The sequence below is a fragment of the Periplaneta americana genome, chromosome 2, assembly GCF_040183065.1.
Source record: "Periplaneta americana isolate PAMFEO1 chromosome 2, P.americana_PAMFEO1_priV1, whole genome shotgun sequence".
Classification (NCBI taxonomy): Eukaryota; Metazoa; Arthropoda; class Insecta; order Blattodea; family Blattidae; genus Periplaneta; species Periplaneta americana.
The window spans coordinates 23,431,935-23,448,068 of NC_091118.1; the positions used below are offsets into that span (position 1 = coordinate 23,431,935).

At 35.8% G+C, this 16,134-nt stretch overlaps 1 protein-coding gene across 6 annotated transcripts in view; it reads left to right on the forward strand.

The window, feature by feature from the left end:
* The window catches only part of LOC138716204 (ATP-binding cassette sub-family G member 1), a 372,962-nt gene extending 358,277 nt beyond the window's left edge, over positions 1–14,685 (forward strand). For all 6 annotated transcript variants that reach the window (XM_069849057.1, XM_069849050.1, XM_069849071.1 and 3 more), the window contains 3 exons: positions 2,218–2,318; positions 3,907–4,062; positions 13,902–14,685. In XM_069849057.1, the coding sequence (XP_069705158.1) occupies positions 2,218–2,318; positions 3,907–4,062; positions 13,902–14,252 (608 nt within the window). In that variant the 3' untranslated portion in view covers positions 14,253–14,685. The remainder of the gene's footprint in view (positions 1–2,217; positions 2,319–3,906; positions 4,063–13,901) is intronic.
* Positions 14,686–16,134: the final 1,449 nt, after the last annotated feature.

A 16,134-nucleotide genomic window follows, 5' to 3' on the forward strand; every position in this document is an offset into this window, starting at 1 on the left:
ATTGATAAAACATGTGAATTTAATTTACCATCATATATGATTGCCAAACAGTTTATTTCATTTAGTTTACATTTAATTACCTATTATGAATATGACGAATGTTTCTTTACATGATTTTAATGATTTGTTATAAGCTTTTTAAAAACATTAAAATTACTTAGACGCACGTTAAAAGTGTTAAAATTTTTAAAAAAGGTATATACTTTCGACAGACGGCCCGTTTTGACGTGATGTTACTTCTTGATCAGTGTCTCCTGAACTACTGGTAATCTTGAATTCTGCGATGTGCATTTGTCGATTGTAATAATAATAATAATAATAATAATAATAATAATAATAATAATGGCTTTATTTAACCTGGCAGAGTTAAGGCCGTAAGGCCTTCTCTTACACTCAACCAGGATTAAAACTTGCTTACACAGTTGAACATAAAACTGGATCGGAATTAAGTAATTACATACTGATACAATTTAGGTACATAATGAGATCAAAAGAGGTAGTTACATAATGTGGTCTGCATACACAATAAAATATATAGCACAAGACAATGGGTATAACCCTAACATAATAGACACACTAATAAAAAAGGCAAAACAAAAACAGAACAAACCAACACAAACACCACGTGAGAATAAATACATAACATAAACATATCACAATACCAATACTCACAAAATTGCAACTTCATTCAGAAAACTAAAATACAAGATAGCATACAAAACAAATAACACAACACAGAAATATCTGAATAATCACATTAAACATTCAAATAAATATAATTCAACTGGAGTTTACAAACTAAAATGCAATAGTTGTCCACATTTTTACATAGGACAGACAAGAAGATCCTTTCACACAAGATACAATGAACATATTAAAGCTATAACCAAACCCTGCATCACATCAAATTATGCATACCACATTATCAACAATAATCATGACTACAGTAATATAGAAACAGGTATGAAATTTTACACATCACACGAAAAAGTTCACAGTTAAACATCTTAGAACAATACGAAATATATAAACATACAATAACATACCCACAACATATACTTAATACACAATTACAGTTCAATACCCACACATTATTCGACGTCATGATACGTCATAACACACAAACAACCAGCCCCCACCATAAGAGCAACATACCCTCACCCCTACAATCAACAAATGCACATCGAAAAATTCAAGATCACCAGTAGTTCAGGAGACACTGAGGAAGACGTAACATCACGTCGAAACAGGCCGTCTGTCGAAGATATATACCTTTTTTAAAAATGTTAACACTTTTTAACGTGTGACTAAGTAATTTTATGTTTTTAACAAACAAAGTGTTAACGTGAACTTTAATCAATGAAGTTTTTTACTTCTAATAATTTGGGATGAACATGATTCATACCTTGTTGATCCTTGAGACATGTGTGGAACCAGTACTTACTTATGGCTTTTAAAGAACCCGCAGGTTCATTGCCGCCCTCACATAAGCCCGCCATTGGTCCCTATCCTGAGCAAAATTAATCCATTCTCTATCATCATATCCCACCTCCCTCAAATCCATTGTAATGTTATCCTCCCATCTATGTCTCGGCCTCCCCAAAAATCTTTTTCCCTCCAGCCTCCCAACTAACACTCTATATGCATTTCTAAATTAATCCTTTATGTTACATGCCATGCCCATCTCAAGTGTCTGGATCATCATAATTATAGTCCCGTTGCTCTAATTTCCGGCAGCCAATCGCGTTGCAGGTCGGCTACATTTAAACATGTGCGTCTTGTGATTCGCTGATTCATTTCTTAAGGCTCGATAAATACTTAATATAATCGCCCGCCATTTTTACTCTTTTGTTGGCGTTCGCAGAAAGCACACGAAGACGTTATTTGCCGCTCAATTATTTGCTGAATTACATTGCGTTTGATTTACTATCATAGAAGCTACGACATGATAATGTTTAACTGTGTGGCAAATAGATTCCTCGTATGGTAGCTCGGCAACGTAAGAACAAAAATGGCGAACGAAACTACCTACCTAGACTTTATAGAGCCTTCACTTTCTAAGAGGCGGAGTCACGCTGGAAATAACAGTGTTGGGACTATAAATGTAGATATCGAAAGTGGCAATCCTATGTATTCGTCTTTCCTTTCTGTGTTTTTACTGAGCATGTACTCTATGTTTTGAAGAGAGTATTAATACAATAAATGTGTCTGTTGCAGTTCCGTTAGAAAAGGAGATCATTGCGAAAGAAAGATTCAATAACTGGTACAAATTGAAGACCTACTTCTTGGCCCTAACATTGAGCAGTATACCAATTCAAGTAAGTGGAGCGTTTCTTCTTTCTTTAGAAAAATCATACAATATTTTATCTTTGCTTTGCTGCCTCATTGAGGTTATAATAATTATAAAGATCTATTATTCTGGAGTGCTTAGCATTGTCATCGTTACTGGCACGTTCTTCTTCGAACAAGACCTGAAAGCCAGATTTGTATAATACACGTTACTGTTCGTTAACAGAAAACCACAAATTTAAGTCACACAGAACTTGGTGTGCACTCAATGTTGGATCTCTGACGTCTTGTCAACCCATTTGAATTATGTGGATATAAAGGCAATAATTGAGTCAGGGTCAGTTTCTGTCGGATGCGTTTCCAATTCACTGTGGGCTGAAGCAAGGAGATGCACTATCACCTTTACTTTTTAACTTTGCGCTAGAGTATGCCATTAGGAAAGTCCAGGAAAACAGAGAGGGTTTGGAATTGAACGGGTTACATCAGCTGCTTGTCTATGCGGATGACGTGAATATGTTAGGAGAAAATCCACAAACGATTAGGGAAAACACGGAAATTTTACTGAAAGCAAGTAAAGAGATAGGTTTGGAAGTAAATCCCGAAAAGACACAGTATATGATTATGTCTCGTGACCAGAATATTGTACGAAATGGAAATATAAAAATTGGAAATTTATCTTTTGAAGAGGTGGAGAAGTTCAAATATCTGGGAGCAACAGTAACAAATATAAATGATACTAGGGAGGAAATTAAACACAGAATAAATATGGGAAATGCCTGTTATTATTCGGTTGAGAAAATTTTATCATCCAGTCTGCTTTCAAAAAATCTGAAAATTAGAATTTATAAAAGAGTTATATTACCGATTGCTCTTTATGGTTGTGAAACTTGGACTCTCACTTTGAGAGAGGAACATAGGTTAAGGGTGTTTGAGAATAAGGTGCTTAGGAAAATATTTGTGGCCAAGAGGGATGAAGTTACAGGAGAATGGAGAAAGTTACACAACACAGAACTGCACGCATTGTATTCTTCACCTGACATACTTAGGAACATTAAATCCAGACGTTTGAGATGGGCAGGGCATGTAGCACGTATGGGCGAATCCAGAAATGCATATAGAGTGTTAGTTGGGAGGCCGGAGGGAAAAAGACCTTTAGGGATGCCGAGACGTAGATGGGAGGATAATATTAAAATGTATTTGAGGGAGGTGAAATATGATGATAGAGACTGGATTAATCTTGCTCAGGATAGGGACCGATGGCGGGCTTATGTGAGGGCGGCAATGAACCTTCGGGTTCCTTAAAAGCCAGTAAGTAAGTAATTTAGTCAGGGTCTGATAGAATTCCTGGGTAGCTCAGCCAGTAGAGTGTTGGCGCACCAAAAATCCTGGGTTCGATACCCGGCTCCAGAAAAATTCTTCCCTTGAAATTATTCAAGTCAGCTTGATTTGAAAGCTAGATTTGTGTAAGACCTGTTGGAATTTACAGATTTAAATAACATTTTCTATTTGCGTCGTCTTGTTTGAGGAAGGCACTGGTAACAACAAACTGAATGTTAATGTTAGTTATTTTGCTCTCTCCAGTTGAGGAGTTTTGTGACTTGAGTTCGTTTGCTGCAGTTGATCTTCACTTCCCTCTTCGTCTCCTCATCTTACATGATGACCTCACAGCCGATGGAGTGGTGCAGGTTTGCGATGATGATGTTGATGTGCTTCATGTGTGTCTTGGTGGCAGAGAGTTTTGGTCTTCTGATTGGAACACTCTGTAGACCTGTGGTAAGTGTTTAAACAGTGATGAATTCAAGAAGTAGACTAGAGAATTTTCTCCCTTTTAATATTTTTATGATGTTCCACAAGTGGTGCTTGTGAGAAAGGTCGGTGGACTAAAAGCGCTGGCATTAGAAGCTGTGAACAATAGATACCCAGCAGAAGAATGGTTACATATCTACACAGATGGGTCTACTATCGATAACAACTCAGGATCAGGAATTACGTGTGCGTTATTCTCACTTTATCAACCAGCAGGACATCATACAACAAATTTTGATGCGGAAATAATGGCTATTCATATCTCACTCCAACACCTGCTGTACAGAATAGATAAATTTCAAAATGCTGTCATTCTCTCTGATTCTAAAGCAGCATTATATGCAATAAATTCATATAAAATGATGTCAATCCAAATTAAAGAATGTCACAAAATGATCCAACAACTTCAAAAACTACAGAAAAGAATTCAATTGCAATGGATACCTGCACATTGCGGAATTGCTGGAAATGAAACTGCTGACTTTCTTGCCAAAAAAGGATCCAATTTAATTCAGAATACAAATACAAGCCTACCTTTTACATCCATCAAAATACTAATTAAAAATAAATATAAAATCAAGGAAAACCAAGCACTATGTACCAAAGCCAAAGATAAAAAATGGAGCATTTTAATAAAAAAAAAAACAGAAATTATTCCAAAATTCCCACGTATATCTGCAGTAGCAAAATTCAGACTGCTTACAGAACACGATTATTTGGCCAAACACTTGAATAAAATAGGAATTTACACAAATCCAAATTGCCCTCTATGCAACAAAGAAGAAGAAATGACTGAAGATCATCTCATAACCTGTGAAGTTCTACCTGATGGATCCACCACAGAGAAATATTGGAGAGCAAGAACGCTAATGGCTTCGTTGGCAAAGTCCGGCATTAGATAACAACAACAACAACAACATATTTTTATGAAGATAATTGTAATAAAATTAGTTAAATATTCATTTTTTCTCTCATATGGCAAAGTTACCAGACGTTTCTGTTTCCTGGGGACAGTCCCCGAATTTTGCTCTCTGTCCCCAGACAAAATTAGTCCCTGAAATGTCCCCAGATTTAATTTTTTTCCCAGATATTCCCGGATTTTAATTGTTAATTATTAATATGGTTTAATGATCCATGCACATTGCTGTTATATGAGTAAATTCTGCTAATGTAACGTTGCCACTTTTTTCATGGTGCCATAATCAAAACTGAAGGTGATGACATAATTGCATTCGAGTCATCCGTTATTATCGAAGTTAATAGAAAAATTGAGCTCCAGGATAGAATATAAATTTATTTCACCATAATTAAGCAAATTTATGGACATCTTAAAAAAGCAGCTCTTATTTCACCATCATAATTCTCAGTGTCTCATGAATTTAATGAAAATGCTGTTGAATATCCTAGTACCTGTGCTATTTTTTTATTTGTGGTTTATTTGGGTTGGGGACAACTCGCCACAGAAAATTGGCCACAGAGGCAACTCGCCACATAATTGAAATTAGTATCAAAGACAATTAGCCACACATTAAAATTCAAGGCAATACTCAAATTCGCAACAATTTAGAATATATTTCTATGGTAACACAAGACAAATCCAGAAGCTGTAAACTAATTCGGAACAATGGCGGAAGAAATTCGCTTCACAAAATCAGAAAGAGGCTCTGACAAATTAATATATAAAACGCATCCTTCCTTGTATCACGTGCTGGAGTAACTGCAGTTGCAAGTGGAAGAAGTGGACAGATGCATAGAGAGATTGGAAAGTGGTCATACTCCTACCAAAAAGAAGCGGAAGTACATCGACATGGACAGACGAATATCACGTATAGTGAAGAATACCTGCGGTACAAGGCAGAAGGCACCATCATCTGGTACCGGTACTTGAGAGCTGTAGGCCACAAACTAGCAGGGCATTTTTGAAGCCAAATTTACATGTATATAGCAATACTTAGTAAATTTACAATTGTTAATCCCTGTATCCATTCCACATTATAGAGCTTCTGGAAGTCATGGATTTATCTTTGTACCTCAGTGTGACAAATTGTCTATCTGTGGCAAATTGTCTGTTTGTGGCGAATTGTCTATCTTTGGCGAATTGTCCTTATTACCAATTTTCTGTGGACAATTGTCCCAGTTACTAATTTTCTGTGGCCAATTGTCCGGAACTGGGTTTATTTTACTACATTTTTTCAACTGCTATTCTTTCGCAAGCTGATCAATCTTCTTAATGTATCCAGCTGTTTGCTGACAACATAAAGTCCACTATAGTCCACTGTAGTCTATTCAGTTGTTGTTTTTCACGAGAAATGAGGGGTATTTTGATCGGTGTTCATTATAGATGCCTGTTGCTAGTAGCCAGAGGTGGGGAGATTTCCCTCTCGTGGGTACTCACCTTGTCGCGTTGAAGGGGCTTAAACTTGTTGTTTAAGCTAACAAGTAACAAAGAGGTATCCACGTAAGTTGCATTACCACCAACGCAATCCCACTATATTTTTCACTGTTTATATTCATGGAGTCCTTCAGTGTAAAATTCTCCAGAGGTAAAATAGTCCCTCAATCGGATCTCCAGGTAGGGACTGAGATATGCCAAGAATCGTACTAAAGTACTTATTTGGAACACCAAAAGTCACACCAGCGAATAGGGATTATAAAGAATGGACACAGCGAATTTTCCTGTGTTTTGTTTCTCTGTGCGCCAGCATTTAGTTCCACTTTCAAGCGCAGAGGTTAGTGTAATCGAGCATCGCTAAGATAATAATTGAGTATAGAGTTGAGACACAGGATCCAAACATCGCCTACCTTATTGCATAATCCAGTAACGCTTTGCTTCAAATAAATTCAAGTTAACAGCTTTTCCTTATTTCTCAATGACAAACGAGTAATAATAATAATTTCTTATATTTCAGATATAATAAATTATGTTATAAAATAATATAATATATTATAAAATTATGTATCAAATTCGTTTAATATTTGTATATAATATAATATAGGTATATGGTTTTACTTCTCATAAGAGTTTTGTTTTTCCATTTTCAGCGCTATCAAATCATTACATATTTTAATTGTTGTTGGGGTCAACGTCTCAACTCTCATTATGAAGGAACTCTAGAGTCTAGACATTACAGTTAATGACGGATTTATTATTTCATCGGTCCAATTTATTTTATTTGAGTACATAATGTACCTAGATGTATTAACTGTGTGTGTTATATTTCCGCTGTGTCGACTGCTAGCTGGTGTGATGTCAGTGCCAACTCTAGGGAGAAAGCAGAATCTCACGCTCTACCTGGCTTGAAGGTCATTGAAATCAGTCCGGCTACATCAAAGGTACCGACGCGAAGTGTCCATTCTTTATAATCCCTATTCGCTGGTCACACCGTCCAGTCAATCAGAGCCAAGTTTAATATTGAAAAGAACCATATAATGGGACAAAGAGGCAAATATAATACCAAAAGGATTGAAGTATGGTGTCAGTCCAAAGCAGAAGCAAAATCCATTCTCTGTAATATAAAAAATGAGGCTAAAAAGAATAAATTCCATGTCTCATTGGGTAGTACATTTAAAGACCGAGAATTAAAACGAAAAGGCAACATTAACGAAAAAGATATAGACACTCTACAAATTTTACAATTGAACTCTAGGTCTGTAAGAAATAAAATGGATTTATTAAAGCAAGAAGTTCAGGACAAAAAGGCCTTCTATAATATGCATACAAAAATCTTTTCAGATTGATGATATTTTAAAATTTTACAAATTTGCTGACTACAAAATTTTTAACCTGTTTCGTGAAGATAGAGGGGGTGGAGGTATTGTTACCATGATCCACAACTCCATTCATGTAATTGGATTTAAACAACAATTTAAAGGCCAAATTGAATACATTAGGACAAAATTATTACTTCAAAATAACATTTCATTTTCACTTGTTAATGTATATATACCTCCAGGCCTAAACCTAGTAATGGATGATATAGAACAATTTCGCAAGCTAAGATATCTATGAAATGTAATTATATTATTGAGACCTCTTGTAGAAAATGAAGAATCTGAAGAGTCAGTTCATTATTTTTCTTCAAATGGAGATGGATTTGATGAAGATAATCTCTGCCACATATTCAACAAATAGTAAAACGTCAGCATCTTCACACTAGCTTCATCGTAGATGTAGAGCAGCACTTGAAATGTTTCCTATAATTTTTATAAATGTCTTCTTTAATGGGGATGATGGGAGAAATGTATATTTTCTATATTTTTCAAGCTACATACTTGATTTTTTGTACACATAATCATGGTGTGATAGATAATATTTTTTTAAGTTGGTTATTTAACGACGCTGTATCAACTACGAGGTTATTTAGCGTCGATGAGATTGGTGATAGCGAGATGATATTTGGCGAGATGAGGCCGAGGATTCGCCATAGATTACCTGGCATTCACCTTACGGTTGGGGAAAACCTCGGAAAAACCCAACCAGGTAATCAGCCCAAGCGGGGATCAAACCCGCGCCCGAGTGCAACTACAGACCGGCAGGCAAGCACCTTAACCGACTGAGCTATGCCGGTGGCTATGTGATAGATAATGATGTGATAAAATTTCATTTCTGTGAGGTTCTTAGTTATTAACAAAAATATTTTGAAAAATTTGCATATTTAAAAATGAAATATGTCGCTCAATTTGTCAATAAAATATTTGATTTTTTTTTCTTTTTTGGCAAGACCAATGGCATATTTAGAAAAACATCACGCATTAGTTTTTCTTTATCTTTAATACGAAAGGGGGAAAAATTTTTATAACCACTGTTTAGCTAAAAATAGAAATTTTCCATTACCACTATAAATATTGCATTTTTTATTTTAAAAAGCATTAATTTAATTATAAAAGCCATGCGCTACTTTGTTAACCACAGTATATAGAACATGCAGTAAAAATTTCATGTTCTTATCATCAAAATTGTAAGAGTCTTTACTCTTCGAACTTGACGAAATGTGCTGAAAAAAAAAGTGTGAGAAAATAGCTTGTAAAATTTGCATGGAATTGAAGTTCAAGGGCGCAGCCATTTATACTGTATTGCGTAATTTTTATGCTTCCGAGTGCAGCAGGACATTTAAACTTGCTTAACATACTTTTTTTTTAAGTAGGTTATTTTACGATGCTTTATCAACATCTTAGGTTATTTAGCATGTGAATGACATGAAGATGATAGTGCTGGTGAAATGAGTCCGGGGTCCAGCACCGAAAGTTACCCAACATTTGCTCATATTGGGTTGAGGGAAAATCTCGGAAAAAACCTCAACCAAGTAACTTGCTCCGACTGGGAATCGAACCCGGGCCACCTGGTTTCGCAGCCAGACGCGCTAGCCATTCCTCCACAGGTGTGGACGCTTAACGTATAAATAAGACAGTGTTGATTCATTTTTAGAAGAAAATGAAAATTCAATTTTGACTGAAAATGACCAAAATTTCACCCATTATCTGCCCTTAAAGATGATTATCTTTTCCCTGAAGGAAACAAAATGGTCGTAAGCTCTGTGATGCTCTCTTTCTTATTTTGAAATCCCAAATTAGAATGTTCAGCTAAGGTCAATCAGAAAACATAATAATCACAACAACTGAGTTTTTTTGCAATTTTTGTGCGTAAATAAAAGTTTCTGATTTTACATGTTCCTGCAAAAACAAGTTTATGGTTTCTCTGGCACTGAACCAAATATTTCAGAATAGAGGAAAATGCACAGCATTTAAGTCTTCTAAGAACTGTGACTTTGTTTGGGGGCCAGTTTATTACCGAACGCGGGCCGGATGTAGCCTACAGGCTGCCAGTTGGAGTATAATGATTAGGGAGCGGATTTTTATGTGCTAAAAAATTTAAATATATTTATTTTTTTATGTGCTAAAAGTACGAAAATATTTGCTAAAAATAAAAAAAAATATTTTTTTTTAATATGACAAAAATACCTTACTTAGCTTGGAAAAAAAAATGTTACTAGGTACTCACCAACCACACTTGAGTGCTAGTAGTTGGCCGAGAATTGCAGTGAACAACAAAGGTCATCTCCAAATTCTCCATCACAAATGCATGCCGATTATCTCTGAACAACGACTTATACTGTGAAAACGATCTTTTCACATCACAGGACGTCAGACGTGCATATTTAAAGAGAGGAATGTCACAAACACCTACAGGCACACACTCCAATACTTGAGCAACTTAACACATTTTTTTTATAGCCACTGTTTTTCCCAAACACATTCTGGAATTTGTCCCTTAGTACTTGTACTTCTGAACCTGGTAGTGAGTACAGTTTAATTTCCATTGCACGCACCTCCCTGTTTCAGACAACAGGTTTTTGGATGTTTCGAGTTTTTTTTATGGTGTCACACAAAAAGCTTAGATTTGCAAATAAGAAAGCCACACCGTTTTTTAAATAACCATCTTTCAGTATATCTTGATGGATATCGATTGATGAAGCCCGATAACAGGGAATCACAACAAGATGTATTGCCTTACTTGATGGACATGAGCGAGAGGGGAGAGATTTGTTTAAATTAAATAATGTTCATTCCTGAGCTCTTATCTGTTGTGTTTCACAAACAAAGCGTAGAATGAAATCATCTTCAGCAACAATAAACATTTCTAATTATGTGTTTGAAGATCTCTTCTTCTTGTTCATGTTAATTTATTCTCTAATAATAATAATACTGATATGCTGCCTAGCAGTTCTCAGAACTGTGGCGAAACTATTACAAAAATGGATCACGGATACACCACACAGCGCTTAGAAACACGAAGCAACCGAGAATTCTTAAAAAGATAACGCACTTCTGAGTTACATAATTGATTTAGTTTTAAAATGTTTAAAAGTTCTTGTAAAAAATTATTTAATTAAAAAAACTCCAAGATTTATGTGTTTGTAATAGATTTCCTGAAAATATGTATTTACATAATTTTTTGGTGAAAATATGTGTTTTTATGTGAAATAAAATTCGGGGTTTTAAACTTGAAACTTCATGTTCGGAATTTTTAACTTTGTTAATTGTGTTATTACCATTAAGTACGAGAAAAATTCGTACCGGCACCGGGAATCGAACCCAGGACCTCTCAGCTGTGCGCGCTGAGTGCTCTTAACCAACTGAGCCATGCCGGGACACGATTCACGACGCCGGCCGAACTCCTCTCGTAGTATCGTGTTACGGCCTTACTGCCTGCACTTGAGACGATACACGTCATATATATACAGGAGCGCATATTACATGACTTTATGGCCATATTCAACAACAGTTTTCAGAAAACTGTTAACATTATATATGTGTCGAATATGAATGAGGTCTCTCCCACCTCATTGCATATTACATGACTAGTGTGAACTAGTCGGTTTGTTTTATTACCATTAAGTACGAGAAACATTTTAAAGAAAGAAGGGATACCTCAAAATTTAATTTATGCCATTCAAAGCATGTACAGAAACACAAAGATTAAAATTAAAATTAATAACAAGATTAGTTTAACGACTAGGATAACAAATCAAGGCTTAAAACAAGGTTGTCCGCTGTCTCCTTGTTTATTTAATATATATATTAATGCACTTATTAAGGACTGGGAAATTGATTTGGCCACACATTTTATGATCGATAATAAACCCCTTAACACTCTGCTCTACGCAGATGATGTAATTATATTAGCTAACACCGAAGACAACTTACAAATGGCAATTCATAGGTTATATCAAAAAGCAAAAGAGTACAATTTAGAAATTTCTATACACAAAACAAAAACCATGGCCTTTATTGGTAAAAATTCTATAAGAACTAAAATAGTTATCAATAACTCTGGAGTAGAGCAAGTAAATGCTTTTACTTACTTTGACTGTAATCTCTCCTATATTCATTCTCGAGATATAGATAATAAATTAGCCAAATTTCAACAGCTGCTAAGAACAATTAGAAATACACTGTTTAAGAAGGTCCGGCAAGACACAATTTTGAAATTCTACAAAACAATGGCCATTCCAACTTTGCTATATGGATCAGAAACTTGGACTCTAACAACTAGTCAACTGAAAAGAATAGAAGCAGCTGAGATGAGATTACTAAGACCGCTGGTAGGCTACACTCTCTATGACCATAAATATAGTGAAGACATCCGACAAGAACTAAATATCGCAGCCATTACAGAGACAATCCACAAGTATCGGAGCAACTGGCATGAGCATGTTCTACGGATGCCAAATGATAGACTACCCAGGAGATTATTAAATTACAGACCGCTTGGATACCGCGATCGTGGACGCCCGAAGAAGCGATGGAGAGACCAGCTTTTCACCTGAGACGGAACAGGCCAAATGGCCCAAACCGTGATAGCTATTGATGATGATGAAGTACAAGAAAAATTTGTACCGGCACCGGGAAACTGTTGTTGAATATGGCCATAAAGTCATTTAATATGCGCTCCTGTATATATATGACGTGTATCGTCTTAAATGCAGGTAGTAAGGCCGTAACATAATACTACGAGAGGAGTTCGGCCGGCGTCGTGGATCGTGTCCCGGCATGGCTCAGTTGGTTAAGAGCACTCAGCGCGCACAGCTGAGAGGTCCTGGGTTCGATTCCCGGTGCCGGTACGAATTTTTCTCGTACTTAATGGTAATAAAACAAACTGACTAGTTCACACTAGTCGTGTAATATGCAATGAGGTGGGCGAGACCTCATTCATATTCGGTACATTGTTAATTGTGTTTTATCACACGCAAAAATAATATTTATCCATGACCATAACGAAAAACATGCCTTTACTAAATACTTTTGCGTTTGTAAAGTAGGCTTTTATTCAACATTACTTTATTCCACTAGTCAGATAAAGACTTTACCTCACAGTTTGGACTTTATCTCACAGTTCATTAGTATTTTCCTAGTACCCGGGCACACACGTATACTTTTCCATTGAGCTATTACTCAAGAAGTTAATATATTAGTTACTAGATGTCACTACCTCTACTTCTTTATTACCATTTCTTAAATATACATATATTCAATCTCCTTCTCTTTTCTCTATCTGCTACGTCGTAATTTGTACATTACATCCATATCTAATATGCATCTTTTTAAAATTTTGTAATAATTTACCTTTTGGGATGCGAGGAGACTTGAACCTGCGAAGTTGGGTTTATAGGATTTTAAAACAATTTTAAAACAACACGCGTTAGCCAACTGGGCTAAACAGACACGATGATTAATGAAGTTTTAATATTCCTCTTAAGTTCACAGAAGTAAAATGTGAAATTATTTTAATCACAATAATCCCGTGAACACTTCTAAATAATCCCTGAAACTTCAAAAAGACGAAAATACACGTTTAAAATGAAAAAAATATGTATTAAAATTACATAATTAATTATAATTTGTTATTTATCCAACGCCTTAGATACCATTCTCTACTAATCATGGCCTCCTACATCATGACCTACCTAGTACACATATTGATTCTAAAATCCATGCCATAGTATGTGATTACATGAGGACTTATTTTCAACATATTTTCTTGTATAAAACATAATTTTTCGTTATGGTCATGGATAAAATTACGTATGGTACTTGTGAGCGTGATCTTTATTGCACTCGTGTAATTTAAGCACTCGGCTGACGCCTCGTGCTTAAATCTTTCCACTCGTGCAATAAAGATGCACTTACCTCACAAGTACCATAAATAACTATTAATTACATAGAAATCCGGTCCTTAATAATGATGTACATCAATATAGAACAAGCCAACTTAATACTGAGTATCCTTGTTACTTTTCAACTTTCAGACGGGAACTTTCTTCGGAGCTCTCTTCACAGCATACATGGTCCTCTTTGCTGGTTTCTGCATTCTGCGACCACACATTTCCAGGTCCATGTACTGGATGACTTACATAGGGTTCATCACATTCTGTTTCGATGGACTCGTCAGTTCCGTTTATGGCTACGAACGAGGAAAAATATCATATTGTCCACCGACCGAGATCTATTGTCACTACAGCGACCCTGAGTACATCATGAGAGAGATGGGCATCACCGGAGAGGACTACTGGTTTGATTTCGGTGTCTTACTCTTGTATGCAGTAAGCGTCAGGTTCATTGCTTACTATAGTCTGAAGAGGACTATCTATGGTCACTGAGAAATGTGTGTTTGTGTACTCCTCAGAAGTGCCTTGTAAATAAAGTGTGGAATCAGTGTGTGAAAAACTGCTCAAGAAGTGTGATAATTTAACTGGTCTACTGACCATCAGCAGGATGGAAGTGTCGCACGTACTGTTTAGCTTTTCGTTTATTCACAGTATACATTGTGTAGAAAGTACAACTGACTGGCTCTAGTTTTTCTAGTACTTTAATTTAATATTATTTTCACTTTTCTATATAGCGACAATTTCTTTTTTTCATATAACTCACTCATATTTCCATTGTATTGTTATTGTTTCTGTACATATTAACTGTTTTTGATGAGTATTCTTTTTTTTTATTATTTCAGCTGATGAATTAAAAACAGCTGAGATATCACTGTTAATGAAAAGAGATATTATGTTTTATTAAAAAGTTTATGAAAGTATTAAATTCTCTGACTTTTATTTTACCAATATGCACGTATTTCTAAGATTATTTCACATATGCACGCAAGCACACACACACACACACACACACACACATAAACACTGATACTTACTTACTTACTTACTTAATTACTTACTTACTTACTTACTTACTTACTTACTTACTTACTTACTTACTGACTTTTAAGGTTCATAGCCACCCTCACATAAGCCCGCCATTGGTCCCTATCCTGAGCAAGATTAATCCAGTCCCTACCATCATATCCCACCTCCCTCAAATACATTTTAATATTATCTTCCCATCTACGTCTCGGCCTTCCCAAAGGTCTTTTCCCCTCTAGCCTCCCAACTAACACTCTATATGCATTTCTGGATTCGCCCATACGTGCTACATGCCCAGCCCATCTCAAACATCTGGATTTAATATTCCTAATTATGTCAGGTGAAGGATACAATGCGTGCAGCTCTGCATTGTGTAACTTTCTCCATTCTCCTGTAACTTCATCCCTCTTAGCCCCAAATATTTTCCTAAGAACCTTATTCTCAAAACCCCTCAATCTCTGTTCCTCTCTCAAAGTGAGAGTCCAAGTTTCACAGCCATACAGAACAACCGGTAATATAACTGTTTTATAAATTCTAACTTTCAGATTTTTTGACAGAAAACTAGATGACAAAAGCTTCTCAACCGAATAATAACACGCATTTCCCATATTTATTCTGTGTTTAATTTCCTCCCGAGTGTCATTTACATTTGTTACTGTTGCTCCAAGATATTTGAATTTTTCCACCTCTTCGAAGGATAAATCTCCAACTTTTATAGTTCCATTTCGTACAATATTCTGATCACGAGACATAATCATATACTTAGTCTTTTCGGGATTTACTTCCAAACCTATCTCTTTACTTGCTTCAAGTAGAATTTCCGCGTTTTCTCTAATCGTTTGTGGATTTTCTCCTAACATATTCACGTCATCCCCATAGAAAAGAAGCTGATGTAACCCATTCAATTCCAAACCTTCTCTGTTATCCTGAACTTTCCTAATGGCATATTCTAGAGAGAAGTTAAAAAGTAAAGGTGATAGTGCATCTCCTTGCTTTAGCCCACAGTGAATTGGAAAAGCATCAGATAGAAACTGGCCTACACGGACTCTGCTGTAAGTTTCACTGAGACACATTTTAATTAATCGAACTAGTTTCTTCGGAATACCAAATTCAATAGGAATATTATATAAAACTTCTCTCTTAACCGAGTCATACGCCTTTTTTAAATCTATGAATAACTGATGTACTGTACCCTTATACTCCCATTTTTTTCTCCAATATCTGTCGAATACAAAAAATTTGATATAGTATTAAAAGTTGTGTGATCAAGATGTGTAGAAGAACAATTGTTTGTACTCGTCTGAAGTCTGACTAGTGTAATATGTAGCTAGTCAGTGATGTATGCAATGGA